Source organism: Drosophila guanche, unplaced genomic scaffold (genome assembly GCF_900245975.1).
Source record: "Drosophila guanche unplaced genomic scaffold, DGUA_6, whole genome shotgun sequence".
Lineage (NCBI taxonomy): Eukaryota > Metazoa > Arthropoda > Insecta > Diptera > Drosophilidae > Drosophila > Drosophila guanche.
In genome coordinates, this window is record NW_022995763.1 from 805943 (window position 1) to 819125 (window position 13183).

The 13183-nt window shown below is 40.7% G+C and overlaps 3 protein-coding genes across 3 annotated transcripts; 2 read left to right on the forward strand and 1 right to left on the reverse strand.

Annotated features, from left to right (window-relative positions):
* Positions 1-622: 622 nt before the first annotated feature.
* On the reverse strand, positions 623-2842 carry LOC117591032 (splicing factor U2AF 50 kDa subunit). The gene is made up of 5 exons (XM_034284126.1): positions 2688-2842; positions 1529-2098; positions 1367-1455; positions 1173-1295; positions 623-1107 (listed from the first exon to the last, which is right to left on the reverse strand). The coding sequence occupies exons 1-5, from the start codon at positions 2698-2700 to the stop codon at positions 646-648; spliced, it is 1257 nt and encodes a 418-aa protein (XP_034140017.1). The 5' UTR covers positions 2701-2842; the 3' UTR covers positions 623-645.
* Positions 2843-3251: 409 nt separating this feature from the next.
* On the forward strand, positions 3252-5255 carry LOC117591030. The gene is made up of 8 exons (XM_034284125.1): positions 3252-4014; positions 4083-4191; positions 4249-4384; positions 4452-4596; positions 4654-4730; positions 4792-4907; positions 4974-5088; positions 5157-5255. The coding sequence occupies exons 1-8, from the start codon at positions 3371-3373 to the stop codon at positions 5252-5254; spliced, it is 1440 nt and encodes a 479-aa protein (XP_034140016.1). The 5' UTR covers positions 3252-3370; the 3' UTR covers position 5255.
* Positions 5256-6419: 1164 nt separating this feature from the next.
* Positions 6420-8557, forward strand: LOC117591051 (cell wall protein DAN4-like). The gene is made up of 2 exons (XM_034284149.1): positions 6420-7762; positions 8491-8557. Exons 1-2 carry the CDS (start codon positions 6519-6521, stop codon positions 8555-8557), a joined length of 1311 nt encoding a protein of 436 aa, XP_034140040.1. The 5' UTR covers positions 6420-6518.
* Positions 8558-13183: the final 4626 nt, after the last annotated feature.

Below are 13183 nucleotides of genomic sequence, written 5' to 3' on the forward strand. Positions count from 1 at the left end.
AGTAGCTAGCGACACGTCTATCTCTTTCTCTTTCATGAATAATATTTCTTTTTACAAAAGTCTCGTATTATATATTTTCTATGTGAGAATACTAGCTACGGCGGAGGAAGGATTTTGGTTGTATAATTGTATTATTATTCTTCAAATGCCTTAATTTTGCTTTAGCAAATGCGGATGAACGCTAAACGGTTATGATTTTAAATATGTAAATCAGCTGTTTGGGAGGTTTTTTCCCTCCAATTGTTCACATTCCACATTTCCATTCCCCATACTTTCGCTCAAACCTAAACTGCAAAGATCTCTCTCAAGCGAGCTCTTCAACATTGTTTCCCTTCCCTTTGCCTACACACTTCTATTGGGAAAAGGCACGAGAGACGAACAATTCTTGAACATACGGATTACACGATTGTTTAAAACAATACACTTTGGCCACATTGTTATTAAATTAGCTAATCTTTCGCAAAACTTAAGGTCTTAAAAATCCTTAATGGCTCACACTTGGTAAATACAAATACAAGTTGTTTTTTTTTTGTGGGACACACGTCGGGTCATACATTTTTGTTGTTTATTATGTGTAATTTTATTGAACATCGGTGAATGTGAGAAATATGATTTAGTGTTAGTTTTTGTTGTTAGAGTTTTTATCTAAAATTCGCGTCTATGGTATTTGTCAGGATCAAAGTATGAAGTAACAACGACGCGATCGCTGAACTTGCGTCCGGTAAGGGCCTGCTGTGCCTTTTGGCAATCGAGAACCGAATTGAATTCGACAAAGACTTTGCCGCATCCAGGTACCTCAACGCCCTCGATGGGTCGTGGTATTTCGACACTTCTCACCACACCATACTTTGTACACTCCTCCTTGATGTCCTCCAGTATGTCTTCGTATTCTTCCTCATCGCGTAGCTCGTCGGGAGTGACCATATTAAGCAGACAAAGCACCTCTGTGGGTGGACCACTACTAACGACTGTCGACAGTCCTGGCACCTGCAGCATAACGGACTGACTAGAGTTTGAGGCATTCTGTGCATTCTTGGCCCCAACGCTGGCACGTTGTACGATAAGTTTCTTGTCGCCCAGTTGCATTCCATTTAAGCCAGCAATTGACTACAAAGAATAAACACAAATTACATTTCGATTTCGATAGAAACATAATGCTAAGTTATGCTTACCTGATCGGTGATGCTTAGGTCTACATATTCACAAAAGGCGTACCCCTTTGATAACCCAGTAGCAGCGTCTTTGACAAGGTTAAATGCACGTAGCTTTCCAAATGAGAGCAACAGTTCCTTAACCTTGAATAGAACGTAAACAAACGAGTGTAAATATTGTTGGGATTCGTGATATGTATAACAACCAAACTAACCTGATCGTCATTTAAATAGTTGGGCAGACCGCCAATAAATATTTTGTGGGGCGAGTCTGGTACCACCGTCGAGATAACTCCACTGGAAACTGTGCAAAATATTTCAATGTCAATTAAATATAACAAATCGAATATTTTCGAGAGGCTTCATGGTTTACTTACCAACAGCGGGTTTAATGGCCGGAGTATCTGTTATGCCCGGCATAGGCTGGTAATCATGCGGCCGCCTTATCTTCAGGGATTGCCCTTTTAAATTGATGCCGTCAAAAGCCATTGCTTGAGTGGTCTCGTCTATTGAACGAAACTCAAGGAAAGCGAAATTCTTGTCCAAATTGATTTGGCAAGCAAGTACTGGACTGCCGGCAGCTTGGGCCAGGCCAACTAAATGCATTTGCTGATTAAAGAACTCCATCATTTCCTCCTCGGTGACGCCAAACGGAATGTTGCCGACGTACAAGCGACGTGCCTGGCGGGTTATGGTTGAACCGACAACTGGCACGGCTGTCTGAGGAGTGTCTGGGACAACGCTGGCTGGTATCTGTCCGGAGGCCTGCATTGCTTTGTACTGCATCGGAGTAATGTGCTCAAATCCTGGTGGGGGCACATCCCAGTAGAGGGATGGCTTGCGGCGCGAATTGCGGTGATGACGATGGTCCCTGGAGCGCTCGCGATGGCGGTCACGAGAGCGTGAACGATGGCGACGACGATCGCGGTCACGGTCACGTTCACGATCTATAAAAAAAATATAAGAAACGAAAAAAGAAACCACTCAGCATCACAGTAACAATGCAGTTTCAATGCAAAGTATTTGCTAAAAACGATTCATATGTATGCCTGTGTGTATGCATGTACATATATTTGTATGCATGTGTGCGTGCAATTCAAACGTGGATTTTATGAACACAAAACATGACTAGAGATATTTGTTCAACTCCTCAGATATCTTTACTCTATAAACCAACAAACACTTTCAATGATACCCAAAAAATCACAAAAATGTAAGCTTAAGGCAACAAATAGTTTTCAATTGTTATGTGCATATGTATGCATACACACATACATATGTATGTGTACACCGGTCAAAATGAGAATGCGAAAATTCATATGGAATGCATACAATTTTCGCTTTGCGGCAATATAAAAAATAATTAAATGTATTCAACACAGATGAAATGCGAAATTTGGTACCATTTTGCACAATATTTGTAGTTTTTTCACTGTATGTGCATATGTACGCACACTTTATTTGTGTACACTTACGCATCGAAAATACAGTTTATGTGCGGATTTGCTTTTCTGTTGTTTTGCAATGCGAACTCACCATCATAGCCCATGTTTAGATTTATTCAAAAGAATAAATTGTTATTTAAACAATAACTAGTTTTATTATTTAGTAATGCCGACGAAAAATGTATATTCCGTAGGAAGGTGTTAACACAAAAGTATCAGGAGAAACGAAATAAAACAGAACACGTGAATATATCGCAGGGGTGCATTCTCAAATTTATCGACAAAGAAATTCTTTTATTCGCATTTGGTCAATGGTGGAAAAAAATAGGGTGAGAAGATATTTTATCTTTAAATGAAAATAGCCCAAAGAAATGGCAACTAGGGGATGTTAAATTACATTACATATTTCTTATGTATTAAAACCATAATCGATGTGCTAGACTTATATTTTATATAAATTATTATATAAATATAAATATATATAAATATAATATTTTATATATCCATAAAAATTATTATTATTCTAATTATCTATTGAAAAATAACTAGTGGTTGTGTCAATAGGCGTCCAATTTAATAATAATTGAAGAATTCATTTTACCTTTTGTTTTCATTCCATCGTCTCTAGCGTGTATTTGTGACGTCAGTCGGCCTACATTTCGTCACCTTCTCAGTAGCGCATGGAATATGTATAACCAGTTGCGGGCTCGTGTTGTTTTTTGTTTTAAACGGTTTACTGATGTACTGCCTGTGCAAACTTAACTCTGATCCAAAATGAGCATCAAGATATACTTGCCCATCGATTACTTCAGCCTCAAAGAACCAACTAATTTGTACGGACAAGTACAAATAAACGACGACAATGTAGTCGTATATTATGTCGTGGATGCTATCGACTTCGACTTCAATTCAAAATCGATGGAGCATGGTACAACCAGTGATTTGCGATTCCTGGGCTCTATCCTGTGCAGTGATACCTGCGCAGGACAGCAGAATATCTACCACCAGCTGGATATGCGCATATGCTTCACATATGACAGAAACGAGCCAAACATTTCACTGGGGTACATAGGAATCACACCAGAGCACCTTAAAAATATCAAAATAATTCTATATCACAAGAAGATAGTACAGGGTTTGTATGTCCATGATGAGAACACACTGGAACAGCCACCGGAAAGCCGTGGCAGCAGCAATTGCGATTTTCTGGAGCTCTTTCGGTTGGTGCAGCCCGAAGTCGGGCCTCATAAGCCCCGAAACAAGGTACTCAAGAGTGGCCTTCACCTGTTACATCTTTTAGCCGACGCACCCATACAATTGTTTAAATATACAGCGGAAAATGTTTTCATTAATAACATAATGGTGCACACGACTGTCTATAAACACTTTAAAGACTGGCAATTGATCTGTGATAAAAGGTACGAATATTTTTCTACATCCATTTAATGCATAATTACTTACGATTATTTTGTATGTTTCTTTTTAGTTCTAGGAAAAAAAATATTGCCTTAGATCGAATGCTGGGTATACTTTTGATGGTTATTATGTTTTCATTGGTTACCCCACCGGGCGACATTCTTATACAAATATCCCATGTAAGTTGGTCACGAAATTGATCAAATTCAGAGTTTATAACTTTACCATTCTTCTAGGGCATTATAAACCAGCTGTACAGCCTGCTGAATGTTTTGGAAGGCAGTCCTATTGGTCTCAAATTGAATATACATTTAAATAATTTCTTCCTCGATTGTTTCAAATATCATATTCAGTTGTGGTCCATGTTTTTGGGTATGTTTTATAAATTAAATACATTTTGTATTTCTATCTGATACTCATTCATATTTCATTTCACTAGATTTGATCGAGCCAATAGTACGGCAAGTTTTTCTAGCCATTGGAGTATTTGGATGCATGGGCCTAACATTCCAGATAGCTCTACTTGCAGATCTAATATCAATAGTTGCATTGCACTCGCATTGTTTCCACATTTACACCAAGGTGTAAGTTAAAATTGTATAAATTAAGCCGGTAATTGTATCTAATGGATATCTTTGCAGTCTGTATAAGGTGGAAAAAAAAGGATTATCCGTACTATGGCAAGTAGTTCGTGGTAACAGATATAATATTTTAAAACGTATGTATATATGCTTAAAAAATACATGAGCAGCAATTAATTTTCATACATTTTATTGCAGGCCGTATTGAAGCTCAGAATTATATGGATCGACAACTCTATCTTGCCACCATATTTTTCTCAGCAATTCTATTTCTATTTCCCACCACACTTGTGTACTATGTGGTTTTTGCCGTTGTAAGTATCCAAAATTAATCCATTGGCTAAGCATTATTTAATTGGTTTTATTTGTATTAATCATAGTTAAAGTCGCTTACACATGCCACCCTGGGGATTTTCGAGTTTGTTCGTAGGCAAATTTTGTTCTTCCCATTGGAAGTGTGCCTTAAATGGTTGCGAAAGGAACTACACGAAATAGGTAAGAGGTGAACACATACTTGTTTGGACCCCCTGAAGGGCTAATAATGTGTGTTAAATTTCTTACAGATTGTCTCAAAATCGAGGATGTTGCACTCCATACGCAGCCATTTCTGCTGCATAAACGTTATAAAATAGATGTTGCCGTTTATACAATTCGAGTGTGACTTACTCGCATGTGTGTAGAATTTGAGTCTTATTTAGTCTGATTATACACCTATTATATGCTTGAAATGAAACTAATTGTACAATTTCCATAGCGCTACGGCATAGGGAATTCATTTCTTTTCCATTCTCTATGCTGGCAATGTGTCAGAAACTAGCATGGAAACTCTTAGTAGCTACTCGGATCTTGTATTTAAATATAAATATGCACATTCTCATATTTGTACTAATTGTTTTAGTAATATACTTTCACGACATCAAATCAGCACTAGGCTCTATTGAAAAGAACAAATCATCGATAGTTAGTGAATATGTGAGTAAAACCAAAGGCAAAACTGAAATGTTTTAAATATTTACTGCGACTGATGTAAAACAATTCTTGCTGGAATATGGCACAGTGATATAAATTATAAATATATAAAGTTTTGTCTTGCCATAAGTAACTTTATTATTTATTTATTATTATTATTATTAAATTGAATGCACTTTAAAATAGATATTTAAATTTTAAATTGTAATTTGAAAAATGCTTCCAGCTTAGCGTTACATTTCTGGCAAAAGATAATCAAATACTGCTCCAGTTAAGTTTACAAATTAAGCAAATGTAAGCAAATCAATAACAAACGAAAAAGATATATATTTTGTTGTTGTGTCTAACCATAGATAAGTATGTATGCATTACATCACATACATACATATATGTATTTGTATATTATTTTTTTTGTAAGGTTTGAAAATTTGAATTGGTTCATCAAATATTTAATGATTATCAAAATGGTGGTCGAGAGTGCGATACCTGATACTTGTTAAATGGAAGGCTTTGCTTTAGAAAAACAAATAAATTAAGAGACAATAAGTACATAAATTAATATTGAAAAATATGTCTTGTGTTTTTAGAAGATGCCAGGAAAGCGATTTTTCAGTAGGACAAAGATGAAATCACTTGGCCATAAAAGAAAATATGCACTATCAACGAGGAGTTTTGACGGAAATTTAAGGCTGCCTGAGAGACATGTCAACAGAAGATCAACGTTATGTTTCACATGCACAAAACCATTTTTGCCTCTATTTTTGAAAACTCCCAGTAATACCGTCTACACAACTATATCAAAGACTATACCTTCTAATACAGTTTTAAATGAACTAAAAGTTAACAGCATTCATATGGTATCTAACCCTTCTCAGGAGAATGCTCTACGAAAGTACCATCAATCGGGCAAAAAATCATCTACTAAGCCAATCAGCAAACTGCAATTTCGGGCATCCATGCTTCGAGGTAGTGCCTTGCCTTTGAACAAAAGAATCCCTTTATCATATACAGGATCGTATAGGAGAGCACGTTCACCAGCAGATAATAGGAAAACTGAGTCAACTAAATCAAATACTCAACCAGTATACGGTGCAGATAAATCAAAATCCATAAGCATAGAACGTACAACTGAGAGTACAAATGAAGAACCCAACTCCACAACACAGTACACCAGTATTCCATCATCTTTGTCATCGTTAACTAAAACATCAGCGAAGTCCACCGAAAGTCCAGTAGGGACATCGATAATTCAAACAGAACCATTGTCAGAATACCCCGAAAAATATATTCCCAGCAATCCAACTCGATCCGAGCCTGCAATGGATTCAAATGAAAAACATGACCAGACATCTTCCACCCCAGTGTCAATGATTACCCCATCCAATCTCCCGCCTAGTACTTCTTCAGATACTCCGTCAATTCCCGAAACTATGCCAAAGTCCACGGAAAGTAGAGATGGGGCATTAACTAATCAAACAGAAATGTTATCAGAAACTCAGGGGCAGAATACTCCCAGTATACCCACACAATCCGAACATCCAATGGAGACCGAGCAATATGATCAGACATCCACTTCCATCCCATTGTCAACGATAGCCCAAAACAATATACTGCCCAGTACTTCGTCAGATACACCATCGATAGCAGAAACTTCAGCAAGGACTGCCGGAAGTCCAAATCTGACATCCACTGCCCAAACAGAACGAACGACTATTTTATCTGAACCACCAGGAAAAGTCACTTTCGCTTCACTTGAGAAATCTTTGATAAATGAGCCTTCAACAATTTATTCATTGGTGTCCACATACGGATCTTCTTCAGCCTCTGGCACGATGTCTGAACCTTTCGGGGAATCCACAGAAATACCAGATCTTGATTCGGTTTTCGAGACACAACCTACGATGCAGTCAATGGAATCTCCTGCCAGCAATCCGACGGATACACCATCGATAAAGGAGCCTTCACCTATTTATTCATCCGAATCCACAGACGAATATCCTTCAGACACAGGCATGATGTCTGAACTATTCGGGGAATCCACAGAAAGACCAGATTTTGCTTCGGTTTTCGAGACACAACCTACGATACAGTCGACAGAATCTCCTGCTAGCAATCCGACGGATACACCATCGATAAATGAGCCTTCACCTATTTATTCATCCGAATCCACAAACGAATATCCTTCAGGCACAGGCATGATGTCTGAACCTTTCGGGGAATCGACAAAATATAGAGATCTTAAGTCCATATTGACTGCACAACCAACGGGGCAATTGACTGAATCAACTGCTTTGGATAGATCCTCAAGACATGAAAGTTTGTCGATTAATTTATTGAAAACACACTCCACAGAAAGAGGGCCTGCAACGTCCCAATTAAACTATTCACCCATTATTTCTGAACCCTTTAAGTCGGAAATTCAGACCACTGAAAAACTTGATCAAAAAACCACTTCCACAAGACCGACTTTGCTGACCCTAACCAAACCCCCAGCTAGCACTTTTTCAGATGCACAATCAACAACAAAAACTTTAGCAAAGTCCACAGAACGTCCAGTGGATACATCAAAAAAACAAACAGAAGGAACTACTCCATTATTAAAACTCACGGGAAAAAGTACTGCTGGTACTCCCACAATATCCAACCCCCTAGAGAAAGAAAGTGAAACACATGATCTAACATCAAAAACTCTTACCAGTGCTCCTTCACGTTCACCATCGACAGGGGACTCTTCAACGAAATTTACAGAACTTTCAGTTCTGAAATCAACCAAGAAAATCGAAGGATCGACACAGGAACTTACGGGAAAAAGTACTGCTGGTACTCCCACAATATCCAACCCCCTAAAGAAAGAAAGTGAAAGACATGATCTAATATCCATTTCCATAATGAAAACCCCATCAAAACCCCATACCAGTATTCCTTCAGGCTCACCATCGTCAAGCAAAACTTCAATGAAATCCACAGAAAGTCCAGTTCTGAAATCCACTTTTAGCAAAAAATCGACGATTTCATTATCGAAATCCCCTGGAAAAGCTTCTATGGGAACACCCAAAAATTCCGAGAATAAACTTACATTCGATTCGCTGACACAACTAGCCACATTCTCTACGATATCTACCTTTGATAAGCCATCAATGGCTGAAGCTTCAGCGAAGTCCATCGAAAGTCCAGTTCCACAATCTACTTTGGATACAGAAACAACGATTTCAAGGTCGGGAACGTCCAGTATATCTACCGCAGACGCAGATGAAATATCTGAGCGTTTCGAGAAATCCAAAGAGTATCCAGATCATGCCTTCGGTTTAGAAACACAGCCTACGATACAGTCAACGGGTACTGGGACGATTAATTCATTGGACCACTCACTTATTGCCCCAGCCCGTACAAGCACAATATCTGAACCTTTCGGGGAATCAACAGACAGTCCATATCGGGATTCTGCCAAGCCCACGATAAAGTTCGGATCGGATACACCATCGATATACAGGCCTTCTACGGAATATTCATTGGACTACTCAGATATATATCCCGAAGACGCAGACGCAGACGCAGCAGCAACATCTGAAACTTTTGAGGAATTCACAGAGAGTCCAGATCGTGCTTTCGTTTTAGAGACACAGGTTACGGTACAGTTAACGGGGTACGCGGAAAGGAATTCCTCGGACTACTCAGATTTGCCTCCCGCAGACGCAGACGCAACATCTGAACCTTTCTGGGAATTAACAGAAAGCCCAGATCGTGCATCCGTTTTTAAGACACAGCCCACGATACAGTTAACGGTATATCCGGGAAGCAATCCTTCGGATACACCATCGATATATACGCATTCGACGGAATATTCACTGGACTACTCAGGTATACCTCCCACAGTCGCAATATCTGAAGGTTCTATGGAAACCAAAGATAGCCCAGATCGTGCCTCCACTTTTAAGACAGAGCCTACGATGCAATTAACGAAACATCCTACTACCAACTCTTCGGATACACCATCGATATATAAGCCTTCGACGGAACATTCACTGGACTACTCAGGTATACCTCCCGTAGACGCAGACGCAGTATCTGAACATAGGAAGGAGGAATCCAAAGAAAATCCAGATCGTGCTTCCGCCTTAGAGACACCGCCAACGATACAGCTAACGGGTTACCCGGAAAGAAAGCCTTCGGATACACCATCGATATATAGGCCTTCGACGGAATATTCACTGGACTACTCAGGTATACCTCCCACAGTCGCAATATCTGAAGGTTTCATGGAAACCAAAGATAGCCCAGATCGTGCCTCCACTTTTAAGACAGAGCCTCCGATGCAATTAACGATACATCCTACTACCAACTCTTCGGATACACCATCGATATATAAGCCTTCGACGGAATATTCACTGGACTACTCAGGTATACCTCCCACAGTCGCAATATCTGAAGGTTTCATGGAAACCAAAGATAGCCCAGATCGTGCCTCCACTTTTAAGACAGAGCCTCCGATGCAATTAACGATACATCCTACTACCAACTCTTCGGATACACCATCGATATATAAGCCTTCGACGGAATATTCACCGGACGACTCAGGTATACCTCCCACAGTCGCAATATCTGAAGGTTTCATGGAAACCAAAGATAGCCCAGATCGTGCCTCCACTTTTAAGACAGAGCCTCCGATGCAATTAACGATACATCCTACTACCAACTCTTCGGATACACCATCGATATATAGGCCTTCGACTGAATATTCACTGGACTACTCAGGTATACCTCCCACAGTCGCAATATCTGAAGGTTCTATGGAAACCAAAGATAGCCCAGATCGTGCTTCCATTTTTAAGACAGAGCCTACGATGCAATTAACGAAACATCCTACTACCAACTCTTCGGATACACCATCGATATATAAGCCTTCGACGGAACATTCACTGGACTACTCAGGTATACCTCCCACAGTCGCAATATCTGAAGGTTTCATGGAAACCAAAGATAGCCCAGATCGTGCCTCCACTTTTAAGACAGAGCCTCCGATGCAATTAACGATACATCCTACTACCAACTCTTCGGATACACCATCGATATATAAGCCTTCGACGGAATATTCACCGGACGACTCAGGTATACCTCCCACAGTCGCAATATCTGAAGGTTTCATGGAAACCAAAGATAGCCCAGATCGTGCTTCCATTTTTAAGACAGAGCCTACGATGCAATTAACGAAACATCCTACTACCAACTCTTCGGATACAGTGTCGATCTATGAGCCTTCGATGGAATATTTATTGGACTACACAGGCATATCTCCCGCAGACCCAGACGCAATATCTGAACCGTTTGAGGATTTCACAGACAGTCCAGATCGTGCTTCCGTTTTAGAGACACAGCCTATAATAAAGATAACGGGGTACCCGGAAATAAATCCTACGTATACTCCATCTGTATATAAGCCTTGGACGGAAAATTCATTGGACTACTCAGATGTATCTCTCGCAGACTTGGACGCTGACGCAATAGCTAAACCTTTCGAGACCTTCACAAATAGTTCAGATCGTGACTTCGTTTTAGATACACAGCCTACCAGCGAGTCTTCCGAGAAACTGTCGATGTATGAGCCTTCAATGATTAATTCATTGGACTACTCTGGAAGATCTCCCGCAGACGCAGACTCGATATCTGAGATATTATTGGATTCAGCAGAAAGTCCATATCGTGAACCAATGGTGCCGTCGAAAAAATACACTGATATCATTGAAATTACAAACAGGCTATTTGTCATCGATGACTTGTTAATAGCGGACACCACACAAAGCGGATTTCTCACGACCCGTTCAAATATTTATCTCAGTACTTCTGAAGAAAAACGTACGAAACCAGTTTCTTCATTCACTACGATCGCACATCCAAAGGATGGAGAATCTGGACAACCAGATTCAGCGGACGTAGAGCCTGGACAACCACCAGAAGATGGAAAATCTGGAGAGCCATCACCAGGGTCTGAACAACCTGGGGGACAACCACCAGGGTTATTCACTTCAATCAAACCACTAGAGGATGGACAGTCTATAGAACCACTACCAGAAGATGGAATATCTGGAGAACCCCTACCAGAAGATGGACAATCTGGTGTATCTGGTGGGGCCCCACCAGAGGATGGCCAATCTGGAGGCCCACCACCAGGGTCTGGCCAATCTGGTGGACCACCACCAGGGAGTGGCAAGCCTGGAAGACAGCCACCATTAACTAAGATCGATTTTCCAGAGGATTACCAATCTGGAGAACAACCACCAGAGGAGGGACAGTCTGGAGAACCACTTCCAGGAAAAGGACAAACTGGTGGACCTGGTGGGGCACCACCAGAGGATGGACTGCCTGGGGGACAACCACNACATCCTACTACCAACTCTTCGGATACACCATCGATATATAAGCCTTCGACGGAATATTCACCGGACGACTCAGGTATACCTCCCACAGTCGCAATATCTGAAGGTTTCATGGAAACCAAAGATAGCCCAGATCGTGCCTCCACTTTTAAGACAGAGCCTCCGATGCAATTAACGATACATCCTACTACCAACTCTTCGGATACACCATCGATATATAAGCCTTCGACGGAATATTCACTGGACTACTCAGGTATACCTCCCGTAGACGCAGACGCAGTATCTGAACATAGGAAGGAGGAATCCAAAGAAAATCCAGATCGTGCTTCCGCCTTAGAGACACCGCCAACGATACAGCTAACGGGTTACCCGGAAAGAATGCCTTCGGATACAGCATCGATATATAAGCCTTCGACGGAATATTCACCGGACGACTCAGGTATACCTCCCACAGTCGCAATATCTGAAGGTTTCATGGAAACCAAAGATAGCCCAGATCGTGCCTCCACTTTTAAGACAGAGCCTCCGATGCAATTAACGATACATCCTACTACCAACTCTTCGGATACACCATCGATATATAAGCCTTCGACGGAATATTCACCGGACGACTCAGGTATACCTCCCACAGTCGCAATATCTGAAGGTTTCATGGAAACCAAAGATAGCCCAGATCGTGCCTCCACTTTTAAGACAGAGCCTCCGATGCAATTAACGATACATCCTACTACCAACTCTTCGGATACACCATCGATATATAAGCCTTCGACGGAATATTCACCGGACGACTCAGGTATACCTCCCACAGTCGCAATATCTGAAGGTTTCATGGAAACCAAAGATAGCCCAGATCGTGCCTCCACTTTTAAGACAGAGCCTCCGATGCAATTAACGATACATCCTACTACCAACTCTTCGGATACACCATCGATATATAAGCCTTCGACGGAATATTCACCGGACGACTCAGGTATACCTCCCACAGTCGCAATATTTTATGATTGATAGGACGCCCACGATAGCCCAGATCCTTTCCCCACACGTCGGACTGCGGATCTGATGCAATTAACGATACATCCTACTACCAACTCTTCGGATACACCATCGATCTATAAGCCTTCGACGGAATATTCATCGGACAACTCAGGTATACCTCCCACAATCCCAATATCAGAAGGTTTCATGGTAACGAAGTATAGACCAATCCATGCAGCTCTTTCTAAAATAGAGCCTACACTACAATTAACGAA

Excerpts from the sequence above, each read along its gene's own strand:
- LOC117591030 (XM_034284125.1), top strand. The coding sequence starts at position 3,371 with ATGAGCATCAAGATATACTTGCCCATCGATTACTTCAGCCTCAAAGAA. Across the intron at positions 4,192-4,248 it reads TTCTTATACAAATATCCCAT|GGCATTATAAACCAGCTGTA; the intron begins GTAAGTTGGTCA and ends CCATTCTTCTAG. Across the intron at positions 4,385-4,451 it reads GTTGTGGTCCATGTTTTTGG|ATTTGATCGAGCCAATAGTA; the intron begins GTATGTTTTATA and ends TCATTTCACTAG.
- LOC117591051 (XM_034284149.1), top strand. The coding sequence starts at position 6,519 with ATGCTTCGAGGTAGTGCCTTGCCTTTGAACAAAAGAATCCCTTTATCA. Across the intron at positions 7,763-8,490 it reads CCTTCAGGCACAGGCATGAT|GCTCACCATCGTCAAGCAAA; the intron begins GTCTGAACCTTT and ends GTATTCCTTCAG.
- LOC117591032 (XM_034284126.1), bottom strand. Across the intron at positions 1,296-1,366 it reads ACTATTTAAATGACGATCAG|GTTAAGGAACTGTTGCTCTC; the intron begins GTTAGTTTGGTT and ends GTTCTATTCAAG. Across the intron at positions 1,108-1,172 it reads ACCTAAGCATCACCGATCAG|TCAATTGCTGGCTTAAATGG; the intron begins GTAAGCATAACT and ends TATTCTTTGTAG.